Genomic DNA, 17,428 nt, shown 5'->3' on the forward strand with positions numbered 1-17,428 from the left:
TAATTAACAATACCCCACATATTCCCAACACCACTATACCAACTTTGGTAATCGAATCCCTGTTAAAAATTGTCTCCAAGATTCTAGTCCTCCAAAATTGATTTCATTCCATGTTTGTGCTGGAACATGAGCTATCTTTTTCATCTCTCTTAGAAGTTCATTTATGGTCTTTCCTTCATCGTCAATTTCGAAACAACAATTACTAAGATTAAGTTTTCCACAAACCCCTCCTTCTTGAGCTAACCAGTAATCTAAGGCTAGGCTATTCTGATATATTGTAGTTCTCATTTTGGTATTTTGTTTCTCAATTAATCCTAATGCATCTTTCGTTTTATTTCCTACTATTTCTACTACAGCTTGTAATCTTATGATCCTATTCAGCATATATATAGGGGTCCGGTATCCCCAGGACCCATCTTCCGCCCAAGTTGCCGGATCATACTAAGAGATTATTTGTTTGGGTGGCCACTCATTGTCCTTCCAGTTACCAATTTGTAGTTCCCTTTTAGATCGTTTCCTTCTTAGTTCATCTGTTTCTGTGTACAACTGGACTCCCAAACGTTCTCCTTGGCTCATAGCTGGTAAAAAAGAAACTCGGTCTCATTGTTCCTAATACACGTGATCCTGTCCAATTTTTAGGTAAAAATGCAAAGGCTGCTTTACCACAGATCCAATAATGTCCGTCTGGAGTGGGCCAACCGTTTGGTATATTAGTTCCATTAGTCCAGTGAGGGAATTGGTGATTCATTTCTATAGGATCTCCCCATTTTTCCCAGCCTTTCTTTGTTCTCTTCCATAGATCACCTCCTTCACAAAGCAAATTTCCTACTGGTTTGCCGTCACTTTCTGAATTTTGCCAACACCTTTTCCAATTACATTTGTTTGTAAGATCCATTGCTGCCTTCTGTTATTTCCTTCTTGATTTCTCCAGATCACAGGATCGCTTATGTTACTCTCCATCACTTCCCAGGGCCATCTCTCTCCCTGGTTAGTTCCCCCACAAACATAGCAGTTGCTTACATTCAATGCTTTAGCTATATTTTACAAAGAGATTGTTAGCAACAGTGGGAATTTCGTATTGGACTCCTGTTTCCATTTCATGACAAAATGAGTTGAATAATAAATGATGTTGTATTGATTCCTTAACACTTTCCGTAATTTGAATTTGGACTTTAGCTCCTGGACCCTTTCCTGTAGCCCATATTTTAATTCCAAATTCCTTAATTTTCTTATTTTTCCATTTTCCAATAGTCATGGTGGTTAGATTGAGAAGGGTACATTCGTGTGGTCCACAATCTGGCTTTACTGGGACATTTTGAATAAAGGCTGTACGCAGATATGTTTTTCACTCTAAGAAACCACCCCAAGTGACAGACGGAATGCGAGATGAATATACCTCCGTCAGATCCCTTAATTTTGGCTTTGGAAAAGGAGAGGGAAAAACTGAAAGCTAAGCTGGAGAGATGTTCAGATTGGGATACTGGGGAAAGATGTTAAGCAAAGCAAGAAGGAAAGCAAGGGAGCTCGGGCAGCTCCTGTGTTTGAGCGTGGGATGAGTGCTGGGGAGGCAGAGGTGGAGGGATGTCGGGCGGAGGAGGGGAGTGGGTTCTTCTCCTATGGGACCGGATCCGTGTGTGCTGTGGGGAGTTTGGACGTTGGAAGTGGGACTGCCCTGGGGGGAGTGCCATGGGGTGGCTCCTGTGGCTGAATTGGAACTAGACAGACGGGGACCTGGGGAATCTACCCCAGCAGATCCACTGGTTAAATTAAACCTAGGGACTAGAGGAAATAAAGTGGAATTTTAGTGGATGCAGGAGCAACTTATTCGGTGTTAAATCAGAGGGAAAAGAATTTGTTACAGATGTGGGAGCTACTGGCCACCAAGAAAAAAAAAAAAAAAAAAAAAAAGGAAAAGACCCCAAAAAAAGGCAAAAAGAGGCATTCTTTCTATTCTTTCTGAAACCCGTAAAGTACAAATTCGGAAAACAAAGAGGAATGCATGAATTTTTATGCATGCTAAATTCTCCCAACTCTGTATTAGGGTGAGAAGCAACATTGAAAGAAGGCAAAACGGAATGAAGAGTTAAAAACGATCAATTAGTTTTAGTTTTGAGTTTCTCTTTAATTCAACAGAGAAGCAAACAGGAGGAGCTTCCTGAAATAGAAGAAATCCTCAAGCAGGTGTATCTGGGAGTATGGGCGTCTGAAGTTCCAGGGAAGGCGAAAAATGCTTTGCCTGTTCAAGTAGAAATAAAAAGGGGGGGCCTGCCCAATTAGAATAAAACAATATCCCCCTAAAATTGCAGGGAAAGGGAAGTAAAAGTCGTTGATAAATTTTGAAATCTACATTATTAATTGAGTGTGAATTGGAATATAATACTCCTATCTCGCCAGTAAAGAAATAAAGTTGCAGACTGGTTCAAGATCTCAGAGCAATCAACAAATTTGTAGAGGATATTCATCCAGTAATAGCTAATCCGTACACCTTATTGACTAAATTGAACACTAATCAGAAATGCTTTGCCGTCTTGGATTTAAAGGACTCTTTGGCTGCAGCCAGCCGGGAGTGATGTGAGTACCACTGGGGGCTAAGGGGGCGATGGCTGGGGCAGAGGGATGGGGACACGGCTGGGGCCCTATTGCAGGCAGCCCGCTGCCCCGGCCGAGCACTCTAACGTGGGACTTGTCCTGGCAGCATGGTCACCAAGAAGGAGCTGTGCACAGACCCCCGGGCGGGCTGGGTGCAGGCACAGGTGCAGCACTTCCAGAGCCTGAAGAACTGATCCTTCCCCACTGCCACCCCTGATGCCCCTGGTGCTTCCCCAGACCCGGGTACGCAGGAGAGCACTTGGATGGCAGCCTTCTTCAATGGGAAAGCTTATTCTATTTAACTTATTTAAACAAACTATTTTCTGCTAAAAAAGGGGGGAAAAAACCCAAAATAAATTATATAAAATCCCTGCTTTAAACTGAAAATAATTTAAACCGTATCAATTTGCTTGTTAATGAACAGTCTGGTGCTTCGATGCCTGAGTAGAGTGTTTGCATTGTCAACCCCTTTGTGTGTCTCTGAAGTCCCTGCTGGAGCCCCGACGCGAGAGACAAGACCCACGGGGACCCCATTGCTCTCCACGCATCCTGGGGTCACTGCTCTCTCTGGAACAGAGCAGCCTCAGCCCCACAGCATCCCCCACGGTGCCTCCCTCTCCCCAGCCTGGGTTCAGCTCCGGTGCCACCCATCGGGTGCCACCAGGTTCTCAAGCGGGTGCCCAGCGCCAGCTCCTATTTGGGAAGCAGCCTGGCATCCCCTCTGATGGTTCCCTGCAGCATCCTTTCCCCACATCTCCCCAAAGGTCTGACATTAAGCTGTCTGGAGCCTTGGCTTCCTTCCTGCTTTTCTTGCTGACAGCTGAAATGGGGAATTTTGGGGCTATTTGGGATAGAGCGGTGAGAAGGGAAGTGCACGGGAAGAGGCAGAACAGTCCCCCCACCACTGCAACCTTTGGGGATGGCTAGTCTTAGAATAGAATCATAGAATCATATAATAGTTAAGGTTGCAAAGGACCTTAAGATCATCCAGTTCCAACCCCCCTGTCATGGGCAGGGACACCTCATGCTAAACCATGTCACCCAAGGCTTTGTCCAACCTGGCCATGAACACTGCCAGTGACGGAGCATTCGCAACGTCCCTGGGCAACCCATTCCCATGCCTTACACTCTCACAGTAAGGAATTTCCTCCTTATATCCAATCTAAACTTCCCCTGTTTCAGTTTTAACCCGTTACCCCTTGTCCTGTCCCTACAGTCCCTACTGAAGAGTCCCTCTCCAGCATCCCTATAGCCCCCCTTCAGATACTGGAAGGCTGCTGTGAGATCTCCACGCAGCCGTCTCTTCTCCAGGCTGAACGGCCCCAACTTCCTCAGCCTGTCTTCATACGGGAGGTGCTCCACTCCCCTGGTCATCCTCGTGACCTCCTCTGGACTTGTTCCAACAGTTCCATGTCCTTCTTATGTTGAGGACAGCAGAACTGCACACAATGCTCCAGGTGAGGTCTCACAAGAGCAGAGCAGAGGGGCAGGATCACCTCCTTCGCACTGCTGGTCACGCTCCTTTGGATGCAGCCCAGGATGCGGTTGCTTTCTGGACTGCGAGTGCACACTGAAGCCGCCTCATGTTCATTTTCTCATCGACCAACACCCCCAGGTCCTTCTCCGCAGGGCCGCTCTGAATCTCTTCCCTGCCCAACCTGCAGCTGTGCCTGGGATTGCTCCGACCCAGGTGCAGGACCTTGCACTTGGCGTGGTTAAACTTCGTAAGGTTGGCATCAGCCCACCTCACAAGCGTGTCGAGGTCCCCCTGGATGCCATTCCTTCCCTCCAGTGTTATCAACCGGACCACACAGCTTGGTGCCATCGGAAAACTTGCTGAGGGCGCAGTCAATCCCGCTGTCCATGTCAGTGACAAAGATGTTGAACAAAACCGGTCCCAACACCAATCCCTGAGGGACACCGGTCTCTGGTCTCTGGCCGGACATTGAGCCATTGACCACAACTCTTTGCGTGTGGCCATCCAGCCAATTCTTTATCCACAGAGTGGTCCACCTGTCAGATTGATGTCTCTCCAATCTAGAGACAAGGATGTCGTGTGGGACAGTGTCAAACACTTTGCACAAGTCCAGGTAGATGACGTCCACTGCTCTACCCCTGTCCATCAGTTCGGCAGCCCCATCATAGAAGGCCACCAAATTGGTCAGGCAGGATTTCCCCTTAGCGAAGCCATGCTGGCTGTCACCAGGCACCTTGTTGTTTTTCATGTGCCTTAGCATGCCTCCCAGGAGAATGTGCTCCAAGATTTTGCCAGGCACAGAGGTGAGACTGACTGCTCTGTATTTCGCCGGGTCATCCATTTTCCCCTTCTTGAAAGGGGGGGTTATATTTCCCTTTTTCCAGTCGTCGGGAACTTCACCTGACTGCCACCATTTTTCAAATATGATGGCCAGTGGCTTAGCAACTTCATTCGCCAGCTCCTTCAGGACCCGCGGATGGATTTCATCAGGTCCCATGGACTTGTGTACATTCAGGTTCTTAAGATGGTCTCGAACCAGATCCTCTCCTACAGTGGGCCTAGGATCATCATTCTCACAGTCCCTGCGTCTGCCTTCCCAGACTTGGGTGGTGTGGGCAGAGCCTTTGCCAGTGAGGACCGAGGCAAAGAAGTCATTCTGAACCTCAGCCTTCTCCAAACCCACGGTAGCCTGCTCTCCCGACAGCTTCCGGAGAAGGCCTGCGTTGTCCCTGGTCTGTCTTTTATTCGCTACATACCTATAGAATCCCTTCCTGTTATCCTTAACATCCCTAGCCAAGTTTAATTCTAACTGGGCCTTAGCTTTCCTAACCTGGTCCCTAGCTTCCCGGACAACATCCCTGCATTCTTCCCAGGCCGCCTGACCTTGCTTCCACCTTTTATAAGCCTCTTTTTCCCTTTGAATTTTCCTCAGCAGCTCCTTGTCCATCCAAGGAGGTCTCCTGGCCCTCTTGCTGCACTTCCTTCTAGTTGGGATGCAACGCTCCTGCGCTGGCAGTAGGTGATCCTAGAATACCAACCAACAGTTCTCATTAGCTCTGCCTTTTAAATTTCTAAAGCCCTCTGCTGCATCAGTCCATTGCAAAGAGAGAGGGGTTTCTTTTAACAGCTCATATAGTGGTCTTACCAGAACACCATAACCATGCATCCAAAGTCTGCATCACCCAGTCCTTCCCCGGAACGTCCAGAGCTCCTTGATGGTCGACGGTCGTGGAGTTTGACAAATGGCTTCTTTTCTAGCAGTTCCAGGTACTCTGTGTTCTCCTGTTATTTCATACCCTGGGTAGGACACTGGGGTTTGGGTTACTTGTGCCTTTTGTCTGGATACCCAATAACCGTTCAGTCCCAGAAAATTCAATAATCCCACCATTCACTGGACACATTCTTCCTTTGTTTCTGTGGCAATTAACAGGTCATCCACATATTGTAACAGAGTCCCCGTCTGAGTGGGTGGTTTCCATGATCCTAGTGCCAGTGCTAACTGACTTTGAAAACTCCTTGGACTGTTTTTAAACCTTTGAGGTAATACTGTCCAAGTTAATCGGGTTTTTATATAATTTATTTTGGGTTTTTTCCCCCCTTTTTTAGCAGAAAATACTTTGTTTAAATAAGTTAAATAGAATAAGCTTTCCCATTGAAGAAGGCTGCCATCCAAGTGCTCTCCTGCGTACCCGGGTCTGGGGAAGCACCAGGGGCATCAGGGGTGGCAGTGGGGAAGGATCAGTTCTTCAGGCTCTGGAAGTGCTGCACCTGTGCCTGCACCCAGCCCGCCCGGGGGTCTGTGCACAGCTCCTTCTTGGTGACCATGCTGCCAGGACAAGTCCCACGTTAGAGTGCTCGGCCGGGGCAGCGGGCTGCCTGCAATAGGGCCCCAGCCGTGTCCCCATCCCTCTGCCCCAGCCATCGCCCCCTTAGCCCCCAGTGGTACTCACATCACTCCCGGCTGGCTGCAGCTGCTGCTGGTGATATAGGCAGAGGTGATGAGGCGCCGCGGGATGGGGCGCTGGTGGTAGGTGAAGCAGCACGTGGTGGGGACAGCATCTGTGAGGGCAGAGACGGAGAGCCCTGGTGAGACCCCAGGCACAGGGGTTCCCGGGGGATTTGCTGTCTCCCCTCTTGTGTCCTGTTCCCTTGGTGCCAGCATTGGCCTCCTGGTCCTAGGCCTCCCCCTGCTGATGGGGATGGAGCTCTCAGTCTGCCCCGGCAGCTCCTATGGAGCAATGGCACAGTGAGCCCCAGGGAGGATGCAGTGCTGCCGGACTCACCGAGATGGGCCTCAGGTGGGGCGCGGGCGGCCACGAGGAGGAGAGCGACCAGAGCGGCTGCGGAGACCTTCATGGTGCTGTGGAGCTGAGGGATCTGCGTGCAGGGCTGGAGCTGGGCTCTGCAGGGCTCTGCACAATGCTCGGCCCTGTGGCCATGCCCTGCTTTTATCCCCGGCCGCGGGGCGGGCGCAGGTTTTCAAGGAGAGAAAAAGAGTCCATGCTAGCAGGGAAATCCTGTCAGAGCACGCGGATTTGCTGAGCTGCAGAAGGAAGCCGCAGAGAGGGAAGCGCTGGCCATGGGGCTGCAACTTTCAGATTCTCTTTGGGTGCCCCAAACCCCCCAGCACCAACGCTGCCACTGCCGCAAGGATCCCCCAGCAGCCATGAGCCAGGCTGGGGCACAAAGCTCCATGGCCAGAGCCCCAGTGGCAGTCCCAAGCAGGCAGCGAGCTCCAGGCAGGGATTTGCTTTGCAGCATCGCTGTGCTGGGGGGCTGAGGAGCTGCTCTGTGGATGGACACCGCCAGGCTCTGCTGCTATTGCTGGCAGAAAACCACTGCCAGGAGAAAGCTCCCAGCTTAGCCCCAGTTTTGGCACAAACAGCCCTTCTCACCCTGCTCCCCTGCTCACAGCAGGGATACAGCGTTAGCTTCAGACCCGACACCCAGGATGGGGAGATCAGTAATAAGCCCTCCATGGGCAGGGAGGCAGTTGGTTCGTACACTGGAGCAAAGCAGCACTGGCAGGGATGTGAGAGGGGACCCCTTGTAGTGTTAGCGTAAGATTAAACACATAACCACCGGAATGGTTATATGAGGTGCTTTATTGCAGCGCTGGGAAACCAGGGGCACTCGCCCAAATCTGGCTTCAACCTCGTCACATCGCGTCCACAATTTATATCCTAAAAGTTTCACAGTTAATACATATTCATCATAGGTTACAACATTTAACTAATACATATGCATAAGGGATTGCCATATCCATCTATTACGACATCAGCCTCTTCTGCGCTTGCGCGGCCCCCTCTGGTGGTCGTCTGGTGGTCGTTCCGATGAAGTAAGAGTCTTCCTCAGATGAAGTAAGAAGTCTTCCTCAGGTTGTCCTTTTCACCTTTCCCCCACTTGAGTATATTCCAAACGTTAGCACCCTCTTATCTTCTTTCTGGTATGCTCTTCCAGCTATCTTATACACAGGTTCCACTTGGGTATAGTCTCCAGTACATACTTTTCTAAATCCTTTTATACTCCTTTTACCATATTTAGTTATGCTATGTTTTTGTAGCATTGGGTACAAGACAGCTGTGATATATTGCAACATTAGAACCGCTGTGATACAAAACCACGAAGTCACAGCATTTTCTAATATACAAAACCTCAATATTAATTTATAAATTTCTCAAACATAATAATTTTTACTATTTTATACAATTGTTTTATCATACAAAATTCTGCTCTTTCCAACAGTAGCAGAAGGGAGCAAGAAGAGAGTCCCAGGGGGACCCCCCCATCCCTTGTGCCAGGGGTGGGAAAGCACCAGCCCCTTTTGCCTCCTCTCAGCCCGCAGGCCCTACAGCGCTTGCCGCTGTAACATAAAGAAGGACTGCAGAGCCCTGGGAGAGGTGGTTAGGGGCTCTGGAGCTCAGATTGTCTTTTGGTCAATCCTCCAGGAGACAGGGGAGGACCCTAAAAAAGCCAGGAGGGTTGGCCAGGTCAATAAATGGTTGGACGAGTGGTTCCATAGCAGGGGTTTGGGTGTCTCGAACCCTGGACCCAAGTTTGTAGGCCAGGTCTACTGGGGGCTGGTGAAGCTGCTCCGATAAAGCAGGGAAACAGCTGTTTTGGTAGAAGGCTTGCCAGACTGGGCAAGGAGGCTTTAAACTAGATGTGTTGGGGGAGGGGGGCATCATTCCATCCCAACACACCCAGTCAGTTGCCAGCACCTATCCTAAATGCTTGGAGCAACGTAGAGATATTCCAGCCGCTGCAGCCAACGAGCCGGCTTCATTTGGAGCTTGGCTCAGATGCCTCTATACAAACGCCCGTAGCATGGGGAACCAACAAGAGGAATTAGAGATGTGTGCACGTCTCCGGGGGTATGATATAATAGGCATCACAGAAACATGGTGGGATGGCTCCTATGACTGGAGTGCTGGAATGGAAGGTTACAGGCTCTTTAGAAAAGACAGGCCCGGCAGACGGGGAGGGGGAGTTGCTATTTATGTTAGGGATAGGCTGGAGAGTACGAAACTCTGTCTGGGCACAGGTGGGCAGACAATAGGGAGTTTGTGGGTCTGGGTTAAGGGGAGATGGTGAGCATGCCAGACACACCTGAAGCCTGAACCCTGCTCCTGCAGCACGGTGCCCACCACGTCCTCGTTCTTCCAGTGCAGAGAGCAGTGAAGGAGACCAAGTGAAGAAGAGCCGGGAAGCTCAGGGCATGGCTCAGGGGCCACTTTCCAGCACTGCACTTGCGGGTCCTTGCTCCCACTCTTGAACCACACCTGTGGGGTTGAACAGTACTTGTTCGTGCTATTAGCAGTGATTTTATCTATTTTACTTGTTTTTCTGCACTTTGCCTCTGCTTTGAGCAGCTGCAGTTTCCAGGCAAGGCTGCACAAACGTGCTAGAATAGATCAGGGAGAGAGGGAGAAGCTCAGCTCTGGGTCATCCCTACAGTCACAAGCTTCTCTGAAAGCCCACATCAGGGTAAGAGTTTCTGGTCCAAAACATGGTAAAAACATGCATGGCCAGACTGGGGAGATTCCTTGCGTGTACAAACCCTTCCCTGCTTGTCCTTCAAATGGCCATCTCTTCATGCAGGCTTGATGAGGCACTGGAGATGATCACGTTGGTATTTAGCTTGTCACTGGCTATTAGCACTAGCCCGCCATTTATAAATCTGCACAGGAGATGCTGAGTGACGGCCTCAGAGGGTATTTGGCAATCCCGTATTTCTTTGTTTTCAGGCTAAAGGTCCCGCGTTACGGAAACTTGATCTCAGCTGATGTACGAGCTTGGTGCTGGGAAGGCCGTTTCCTTAAAAGTCTTCTTCTGCAGCTCTCTGGTGGCGGGAACTTGATGCTATTGACCAACAAACAGCTGCATGTGCTTGCGTTTCTTGTCCCGTTTGTAGGTGAGCAAGAGCATACGGTGAGCGTCAAAATAAACACCAGTATGGAGAGCCGGTGGGTTCTTGCCCGTGTCAACAGGAGCGTAACTCGCTGCGCGGCTGTTTGCTGACCACTTAACTGACATTTCCAAAGGGACATGTCTGGGCAGCAGCAGGCTGCTCTTGCTCCGTTGCTGTGGTTACAGCCCGGCAACAGTTGCCAGGGCGCAGGGAGCTCAGCTCCGTGTTGTGGTTACAGCCCTGCGACAATTATGACCACATAGGTCGCAAGGCTCCATTGGCTTGGCCACAGCTCCGTGAGCGTTGCAGCGGGCAGTAGAGCTGCAGTGGCTGCTACGTATGCAGTGGGGCTGGAGAGCCAAGGCAGCAGGAGCAGCATCATGCTGGGCCAGAAGCCAAACCTCAGCAAGCGCATCCGTGAGATGCGGGCCAGCATAGCCCTGCAAGGTGCTGCCCCGTTGGCTTTGCATTATGGACTGGGCCAAGTCGGGGGCTTTTGGTCCCCGCATCGTCCTGCACGGTACCAACAGCTCCTCAATGTCCTGCAGGGCTAGCGAGGACGTTTTACTCCAAGCCAGAGGAAGAAAAGTTCAATGAGAACCGGGAGCTGCTGCCCCAGCTGCGAGAGGCGGTGCAGGAGGATACCCGTGTCCTGGGCCGTGTGCGGAAGGTACCAGCAGGTCCCATTTGCTGCCTCCGTGACTGTGGCTCTGCCGGAGCTGCAGAGCCAGCTTCTCCACTGGGCCTCTCCGGGAGCAGGAAGTGCAGGGCAGCAGGAGGCTGGGACCGTCCCCAGCCTGGCACTGATGTGCTCTCTGCCCTTCTTTGCCCACAGCATGAGCTCACCCTCTCTGAGGCTTGCGCAGCGGAGCAGCCCTTGGGCATTGCTTTGGCCAGTAAGACGGTGGAGGTAATAGCGGAGTCCAGCGGGCGCAGGCTGCTCGCAGCGGGCTGGGGTTCAGGGGATGCTCAGAAGGACGGGTTGTAGGGAACAGGGACCTGGTGCCAGCACCAGGACAGCCCCACAGGGCTGGTGCAGTGAGACACGGGGTGTCCATGAGTGGTCCCGTGGAACCCTTTGCACTGCAGGACCCATCAGTGTCTCCGTTAGCTCCCTGAGCGGGACCTTTGCCGCAGCAGAGCTCCTGTCCCGCCAAGGGAGCGAGCAGGTGCCAGCATCACCAGCTCTGCCTTGGCAAAGAGTTGTGCGGGCAGGACCCCTTCTCCCGTGGGTGCCCAGCGAGCCCTGCCTCCAGCCTGGCAAATGCTCACATCCCACGCAGGTGGCCCAGGAGAAGCTGCGGGCCGAAATCTATGGCCGGGTGAACACGTGCAACATGCTGCTGTACCAGGTGAAGCAGCGGAGCCGGGCCAAGGAGCAGCTGCAGAGGCGGCTGCAGCAGCTGCAGGATGTGCGGATGGACGAGAAGCAGCACCAGGCACAGGTCCCAGGGCCCCTTGCTGGGGTGGCAGCACCCGTGGGGGGGTTCAGTCAAGCCTGCAGCCCTGGGTGGGCGCCGGTCTCAGCACATGGGCTCACCCCTTGTCCCCAACCATCTCTGCCCCAGGTGGTTCGGACGCTGGAGAGCAGCATTGAGAAGACGCAGACAAAAGTCCACGCTGGGCAGAAGGTGACTGCCCTGTACGTGGCGGTGCGGGATGCCCTGAGGAAGGTGAGCTCATCCTCACTGCGCCGTGCTCTCAGCCGCTCCCCCTGCAAAGGCCCTGAAGTGCCCAAGGGGCTGTGCTGGTGGGACACCCTCCTGCAGGAGCTCCTCCTGCTCCCCCCCATCTTCTGTCCCAGCACAGGGCACCCCTGGGACTCAGTGGGCTGTGGCTCCCCGTGTCCCAGGAGCTGGCCCACCTGCCTCTGCACCTGGACGTGCTGAGTGAGACGGCCGAGCTGCAGCACGGGGAGGTGGAAGACATGGAGCTCAGGGCCTCGCATGGTCTCAGAGCTGCTCGTGTAGCCAAGGTGAGACGGTCCAGCGCACCTCAGGGTGCTTTCCTGCCCTGCAGAGCCCACAGGTGGCACCAGGTGCCCAGGCTGCTGAGTCTTCCTTCGAGGAAAAGCAAGACTGAGCTTGGCCTCCCCACAGCACCCTCCCGTGTGTGGCTCTCGGGCCAGGCTGCCCTGCGCTGGGGACAGCTGCCTGAAGCACTGGCCATGGGGAAGGTGGCATTCTCCATTCTCTAGCTGTCCTTGCTCAGTTTCCTTCCGGGGCTGTTTACTCAGGGTAGGGGGTGGCATTTTTGGTGCTGGCCGTGCCCATGTTAGAAGCCCACAGAGGTCCATTGTAGCTTTGGGAGCCACTTCTTTTCTGCTCTGCTCTGCTCTGCTCTGCTCCAGGAGCACAAGGCCAGGATGGAAGCCCAGTTCCGTGCCGAGAGAGAGCTCAGGGCCCGCACCCTGGCTGCTCGGAAAGAGCGCGTAGACAGACGCTGGCTCAAGGAAGCAGAAGAAAGGCTTCTGAAAGCGGTGAGCTGGGGGGACCTGGCCCAGGCAGGGTTGCAGGCACAGGGCGGGCATCGGTGCCCAGCCTCCCATGGGCGAGGGGCTGCAGGGCCAGCTCCCCCAGGGTGCCAGCAGCTCAGCGGTGACGATGAACATCCTTGCAGCAAGCCAGGCATGACGTCGCCAGGGACTTGCTGAGCCTGCCCGAGCAGGACCCGCTGGTGGGTGAGTGCCTGTCAGGGTGCAGGGGGGGGATGCGGGCGCAGCCGCAGGCATCCTTCCCTGCCACAACCTTTCCACCCCAGCTGCCAAACCGGAGGCCACCAAGTCCCGGCTGGAGCGTGACGCCTGGCTGACGGAGAAGATGGAGAAGGCCAAGGCTGCGGTGCAGTGCTCCTGCCTCTGGGTGAGCTGAAAACCCATCTCTGGTAGAAGCTGGGGCTGCTCCAGCCCCAGGGAGCTGAGCCTTGTCTGCTCACCTTGGTCCATTGCAGGGTTATCTGCCCTCCTCTGTCCCCAGAGCCCCCCAGGGCCCCTCTTGTGCAGGCAGGGACGGAACTGCTGTGCTCCACGACACGAACTTGCAGCGGTTCCTGTGGTTCCTGGGGCAGAAACCTCCCCAGGACCGCGGCCCAGATCCTGTACCCTGCAGGAGTGGCCTGGGCTGAGTCCATGTGCTCTCCCCCGGCCAGGACGTCCCCGGCAGGCTCCTGGCACAGCAGAAGTCCCTGGCGGCACTCGAACAGTACCTCAGAGGGCGCCAGGAGAAGCAGCAGGAGCTGAAGAAGGCACTGAAGGAGCTGGAGATGCAGCGGGATGAGCTGAAGTTTCGCCAGCCCGCAGACGCAAGCAGGTGCTGCTGGGCTCCGGACAGCCATGCCAAAGGGGCCACCAGCCCTGGGGGCAGGGGGGCATGTGCATGGCAGGTGTCCCAACAGGGCACCCCTTCCTTTGTCACCCTGCGGCTGCCCACCCCTCCCGCACTGGGAGGGTTTCTGAGCAGAGTGCTGCCCCAGCTCTGGCGCTGGCAGAGCACCCAACGAGGAGCCTTGCTCCTTGCCTGGCACGGGAAGTGGGCCCAGCAGCAGCACGGGGTTGAGCTGCAGGCAGCACCTCTGCTCTGCGCTTGGGGCAGGGGAGAACGTGGGCAGCAGCTTTTGCAAGAGCTCTGGGGCGTCTGCAGCCCTGTGCACTTGGATGGATGTGACCGTGCTTGGCTCCAGGGGGCTGGAGGAGGAGCTGAGGACGAGGCTGCAGTGGGAGGAGGCTCGGCTGGCAGAGAGGCGAGCGCAGCTGCTGAGGAGCCAGGAGACGCTGCTGGACTTTGCAAACGGACTCGACAGCCTCTGGGGCCGTCTGCGGGGCATCACCGTGCCTGGCCAGGTACCCGCACAGGGCCGGGCTGAGCACAGCCCAGGCTCTGCTCGCTGCTGCAACGGCTCCGTGTGGTGACGCTCGGTGCAGCAGCCATCACCCCGAGGGGCTCGCTTTCCCCACCGAGGCTGTTCTCTCTCTGACTCCAGGAGCATTCTGTCAAGGCCGTGGGAGCGCACGAGAAGCTCCAGCAGTGTGAGCAGAAGCTGCAGTACCTGGTGCAGCGGGTGGCTCACCTGCCCCCCTGCAGCCACAGCGAGGACGATGAGGTGCCCGGGGGCTCCATCCCTGCTGCGCTCTCTGGGGACCCACACAGGCTTTCCCGGGTGGCCCAGCCCAAGCCATCCTCCCAGCTGGAGGATGGAGGTGCTCGAGGGAGGAGCCACGGAGCAGCTCAGGCCCCGGTGGCCCTGGGCTCTGTGGGCTGTTCCCTACCAGGGGCACATGGAGCTTGGGCACCCCTTTGGCTGGAACACCCGCCTCCCCTTCAGCTGTGAACACAGCGTCTCTTTCACAGACTTTTGTGAAGGTCAGGCAGCTGCTGGAGAAAACCCTCCTGAACGAGCCGCAGAACCAGAAGGTTTCCTTGGAGGACGTGTGCATGAGGGTCCAAGGTAGGAAAGGGGACACATCCCACAGCAACTGCCCCAGGCATTTCTGGGCGTCCTTGCCCACCTCCCAGTGTCCCAGCAGAGCCCAACCCAGGAGTTGCTCCGGGCGCTGGGGCTGACCTCGGCTGTCTCCAGGGCTTTGAGCATGGGGCTGCTTTTATGTGTGGATGTGGGAGAGCGAAGGCAGGCGGTGGGCTGGGGAGCGCAGAACCACCGCAGGAGCTAGGAGGGATGCTGTGGGGCAAGCGGGGAGACCCTCGTCGTCTTCAAAATCACTGGGCAGCAGATGCCAGCCGCCCTCCAAACTGTGCCGGCTCCTCCTGGGGACACAGGCACAGCAGAGGCAGCCCCGCAGTCCCTCCCCAGCCCGCTCCTCTGCGCTCTCTCCTGCAGACGATTCTGATTTTGGGGACAACCAGAGCGGCCTTGTCCTCAGCAGAGAAGACATCAAGAAGCAAGGGCTGCGGCTGATCGAAAGCAAGAAGAAAAGCAAGAGGAAGTAGCGCTCGCTCCCCGAGAGCTGGGGACGCCCCAGACCACCCCTTGTACACTTTCCCCTTGGTTTAATAGAGGAGATGCTTTTCATTCCTCCAAAGCTCGTGTTAGAGCCGAAAGAGGAGGTCGCAAGTCACTTCTGTCCGCGGAACATGTGGCTCAAAGGTGGAGGGGAGCTGAGCTGGCTTTGCAGGCAGCCACATCCCCTGCCCCTCTCCCCACAGTGGTGGCAATGGGCTGGGCTGGGGCCATCTTTCTTGGGCAGAGCACAGCTGGGGGCAGGCTGGCTTTCTCCCCCTTGCTGCCGTGGGTCCAACACCTTCCTGGGCCCTCTGCACACTTCCCGGACCCCGACGGGCTGGCACAGAGGGCACTACGCCATGCCTTTGGCTCCAGCACGGGAACCTCAGCCCTGCCCATAGCTCACAGGCCGTCTTCTCTTCTCTACAGAAGCATCACCTACACGTGGTGAGCACCAGATAGGCCCCACCGACATGCCAACCTGCCCTTTCTTAGCCCCCTAAAACTCCATCCCTTTACGTGGAAGGGAACCAAGGAAAACCTAGGGTGCAATGTGGGCACTGGCGGCAGGCAGAATGGGAGCCCTGGGGTGCTGAGGCAGCAAGGAGGCCTGTGTGAGAGGACCGCCGCTCCACTGGGCTGAGGGACTGAGGAGCAGTGGGTCTGGCCCCCACCTGGGCACACTGTCCCCACCACAGTGGGGTGGACAGCGGCATCCATGAGGAATGGCTCTCGGAGATCCGAGAGGAGCACGGAGGAAGGGGAGGGGGGCAGAAAACAAAAGTGACGCGCAGTGCAATTCTTCATCCACTGGCGTCAAGGAGGCTGCCCAGCAGGATGCCGAGACGAAATTCCTGCAGACCGTCTTCACCGTGTGTGAAGCTGGCAGGGCCAGGGGCTTCTCGCAGTGCCTGCAGGAGTTCTACCACCAATTGCAGGTGGTAGAGACTGTTACAAAGATTTCGTCTTAGCCGTGATCTGATTCTATTATTTTATTACAACTGATTACTATCGAGAGGCAATAAGCAATCAGCGCTGGGTGCGCCGGGGAGTCTCCGCCGCACCAGAGACACACACCGGGGTCTTTGGGGTCTAGTCTCTTACACTTCTTGGCCCGGGGTCTCAGCCAATCCCTTCTTCTGTGCCTGGATGCCGACGTGGCCCCTTTCCATTATTCTGTTCTCGTTGCTGGGGCCATTCTCCGGTGAAGACCTTGCTGACCGTCTTGGTAGTACATTCACGGGGAGATGTCTTTCCCATGCAATTAACCACCATCTTAGCCCCGTAAATTCCATTCGCTCTCTGGTTACTTATCCTGTAACGGGATGTACGTATCTCTTAGTTACATAGCCCCCTTAAAGCATTCAAGCAGTTAATCAAAGCACTCTTTAAGCAACAGAGGGGTTCCCAGCAGTTCACCAAAGCACCCTTAGGAAACAAAGCGGTTGAGTAAGAGGGATTATTCCTTGGTTTCTCCTCTCTCATCAGTGTATGGCCAGGAACATTCACCATAACCATGAACATTCCTGTACATCCCCCACAAGGTACAACGGTCACGTAGGCGATGGCGGCGCGCGCGGCGCTGTGCGTGCCCGGGGCGGCGCTCTCCCTGTACGCGCTCCATGTGGAGCGGGCGCGCGCGCAGGGCCCCGGGTACTGCGCACGCTGGGACCTGGCCGAGGCGGTGTCGTGCACGCGCGTGATCGCGTCCCGGTGGGGGCATGGCCTGGGGCTGGTGGAGCCACTGCTGGGCCGGGACAGCGCCGCCAGCGTCCCCAGTGGGGCCGTGGGGGTCGTGTTCTGCCTCCTGCAAGGGGTTCTGGGGCCCGTGCGTGGCCGCGGGGCCTCTGCGGTGCTGCTGGCGTCGGCGCTGGCGTCGCTGTGGCTGGCGGCCATCTTGGCCTTCGCCCTGCACGACCTCTGCCCCGTCTGCCTCAGCACCTACGGCCTCAACCTGCTCCTGCTGCGCCTCAACCTGCGCCGCTGGCGCCAGCGCCCCCAAACCCACTGAATTCAGCCCAAAACGGGGCCAGCAATCACAGCAACGGGGGAAAAAAAATTATTTTGAAGCCTTGGGTGGGATGGTTTAGTGTGAGGTGTCCCTGCCTATGGCGGGGGGGTTGGAACTGGATGATCTTGAGGTCCTTTCCAGCCCTAACTATTCCGTGATTCTATGATTCTATGATTCTTAATCGAGCCCTTAAGCAGGTGTTGATAGGGGATACACAAAACAAAGAAGGGGGAGATGTGGGGAGGGAAGGCCATCAGACTTGCATGAAAAAGAGTGTCCAGCCCCGGGCACACAGGAGAGCACTTGGACTGCAGCCTTCTTCAGTGGGAAAGCTTATTGCTGCTAAAAAAGGGGGGGAAAATACCCAAAATAAATTATGTTATAAATTGAGACCACAACGGATCATAATCCCATTAAAATTTTATTAATTGTAGCAAGTAGAATATGAGCAAAGACAGCGCTGGACGACAGGGGAGTCTGCGCT

The 17,428-nt window shown here is 54.9% G+C and overlaps 3 protein-coding genes across 4 annotated transcripts; 2 read left to right on the top strand and 1 right to left on the bottom strand.

The window, feature by feature from the left end:
- Positions 1–6,157: 6,157 nt before the first annotated feature.
- On the bottom strand, positions 6,158–7,032 carry LOC136021915 (C-C motif chemokine 3-like). Its single transcript, XM_065694617.1, has 3 exons — positions 6,850–7,032; positions 6,517–6,625; positions 6,158–6,392 (listed from the first exon to the last, which is right to left on the bottom strand). Exons 1-3 carry the CDS (start codon positions 6,920–6,922, stop codon positions 6,305–6,307), a joined length of 270 nt encoding a protein of 89 aa, XP_065550689.1. The 5' UTR covers positions 6,923–7,032; the 3' UTR covers positions 6,158–6,304.
- Positions 7,033–7,517: 485 nt separating this feature from the next.
- LOC136021954 (vitamin K epoxide reductase complex subunit 1-like) lies at positions 7,518–16,977 on the top strand. Of its 2 annotated transcripts, XM_065694685.1 has the most exons (2): positions 7,518–7,529; positions 16,495–16,977. In XM_065694685.1, the coding sequence occupies exons 1-2, from the start codon at positions 7,518–7,520 to the stop codon at positions 16,942–16,944; spliced, it is 462 nt and encodes a 153-aa protein (XP_065550757.1). In that variant the 3' UTR covers positions 16,945–16,977. The 2 variants fall into 2 exon arrangements, with proteins under 2 accessions (XP_065550757.1, XP_065550758.1); XM_065694686.1 differs by lacking the exon at positions 7,518–7,529 and having other exon boundaries at positions 16,494–16,977.
- LOC136022094 (uncharacterized) lies at positions 10,358–12,136 on the top strand. The gene is made up of 4 exons (XM_065695026.1): positions 10,358–10,424; positions 10,526–10,647; positions 10,813–10,873; positions 11,067–12,136. Exons 1-4 carry the CDS (start codon positions 10,358–10,360, stop codon positions 11,864–11,866), a joined length of 1,050 nt encoding a protein of 349 aa, XP_065551098.1. The 3' UTR covers positions 11,867–12,136.
- Positions 16,978–17,428: the final 451 nt, after the last annotated feature.

This window comes from Lathamus discolor, chromosome 14, assembly GCF_037157495.1.
Source record: "Lathamus discolor isolate bLatDis1 chromosome 14, bLatDis1.hap1, whole genome shotgun sequence".
NCBI lineage: Eukaryota > Metazoa > Chordata > Aves > Psittaciformes > Psittacidae > Lathamus > Lathamus discolor.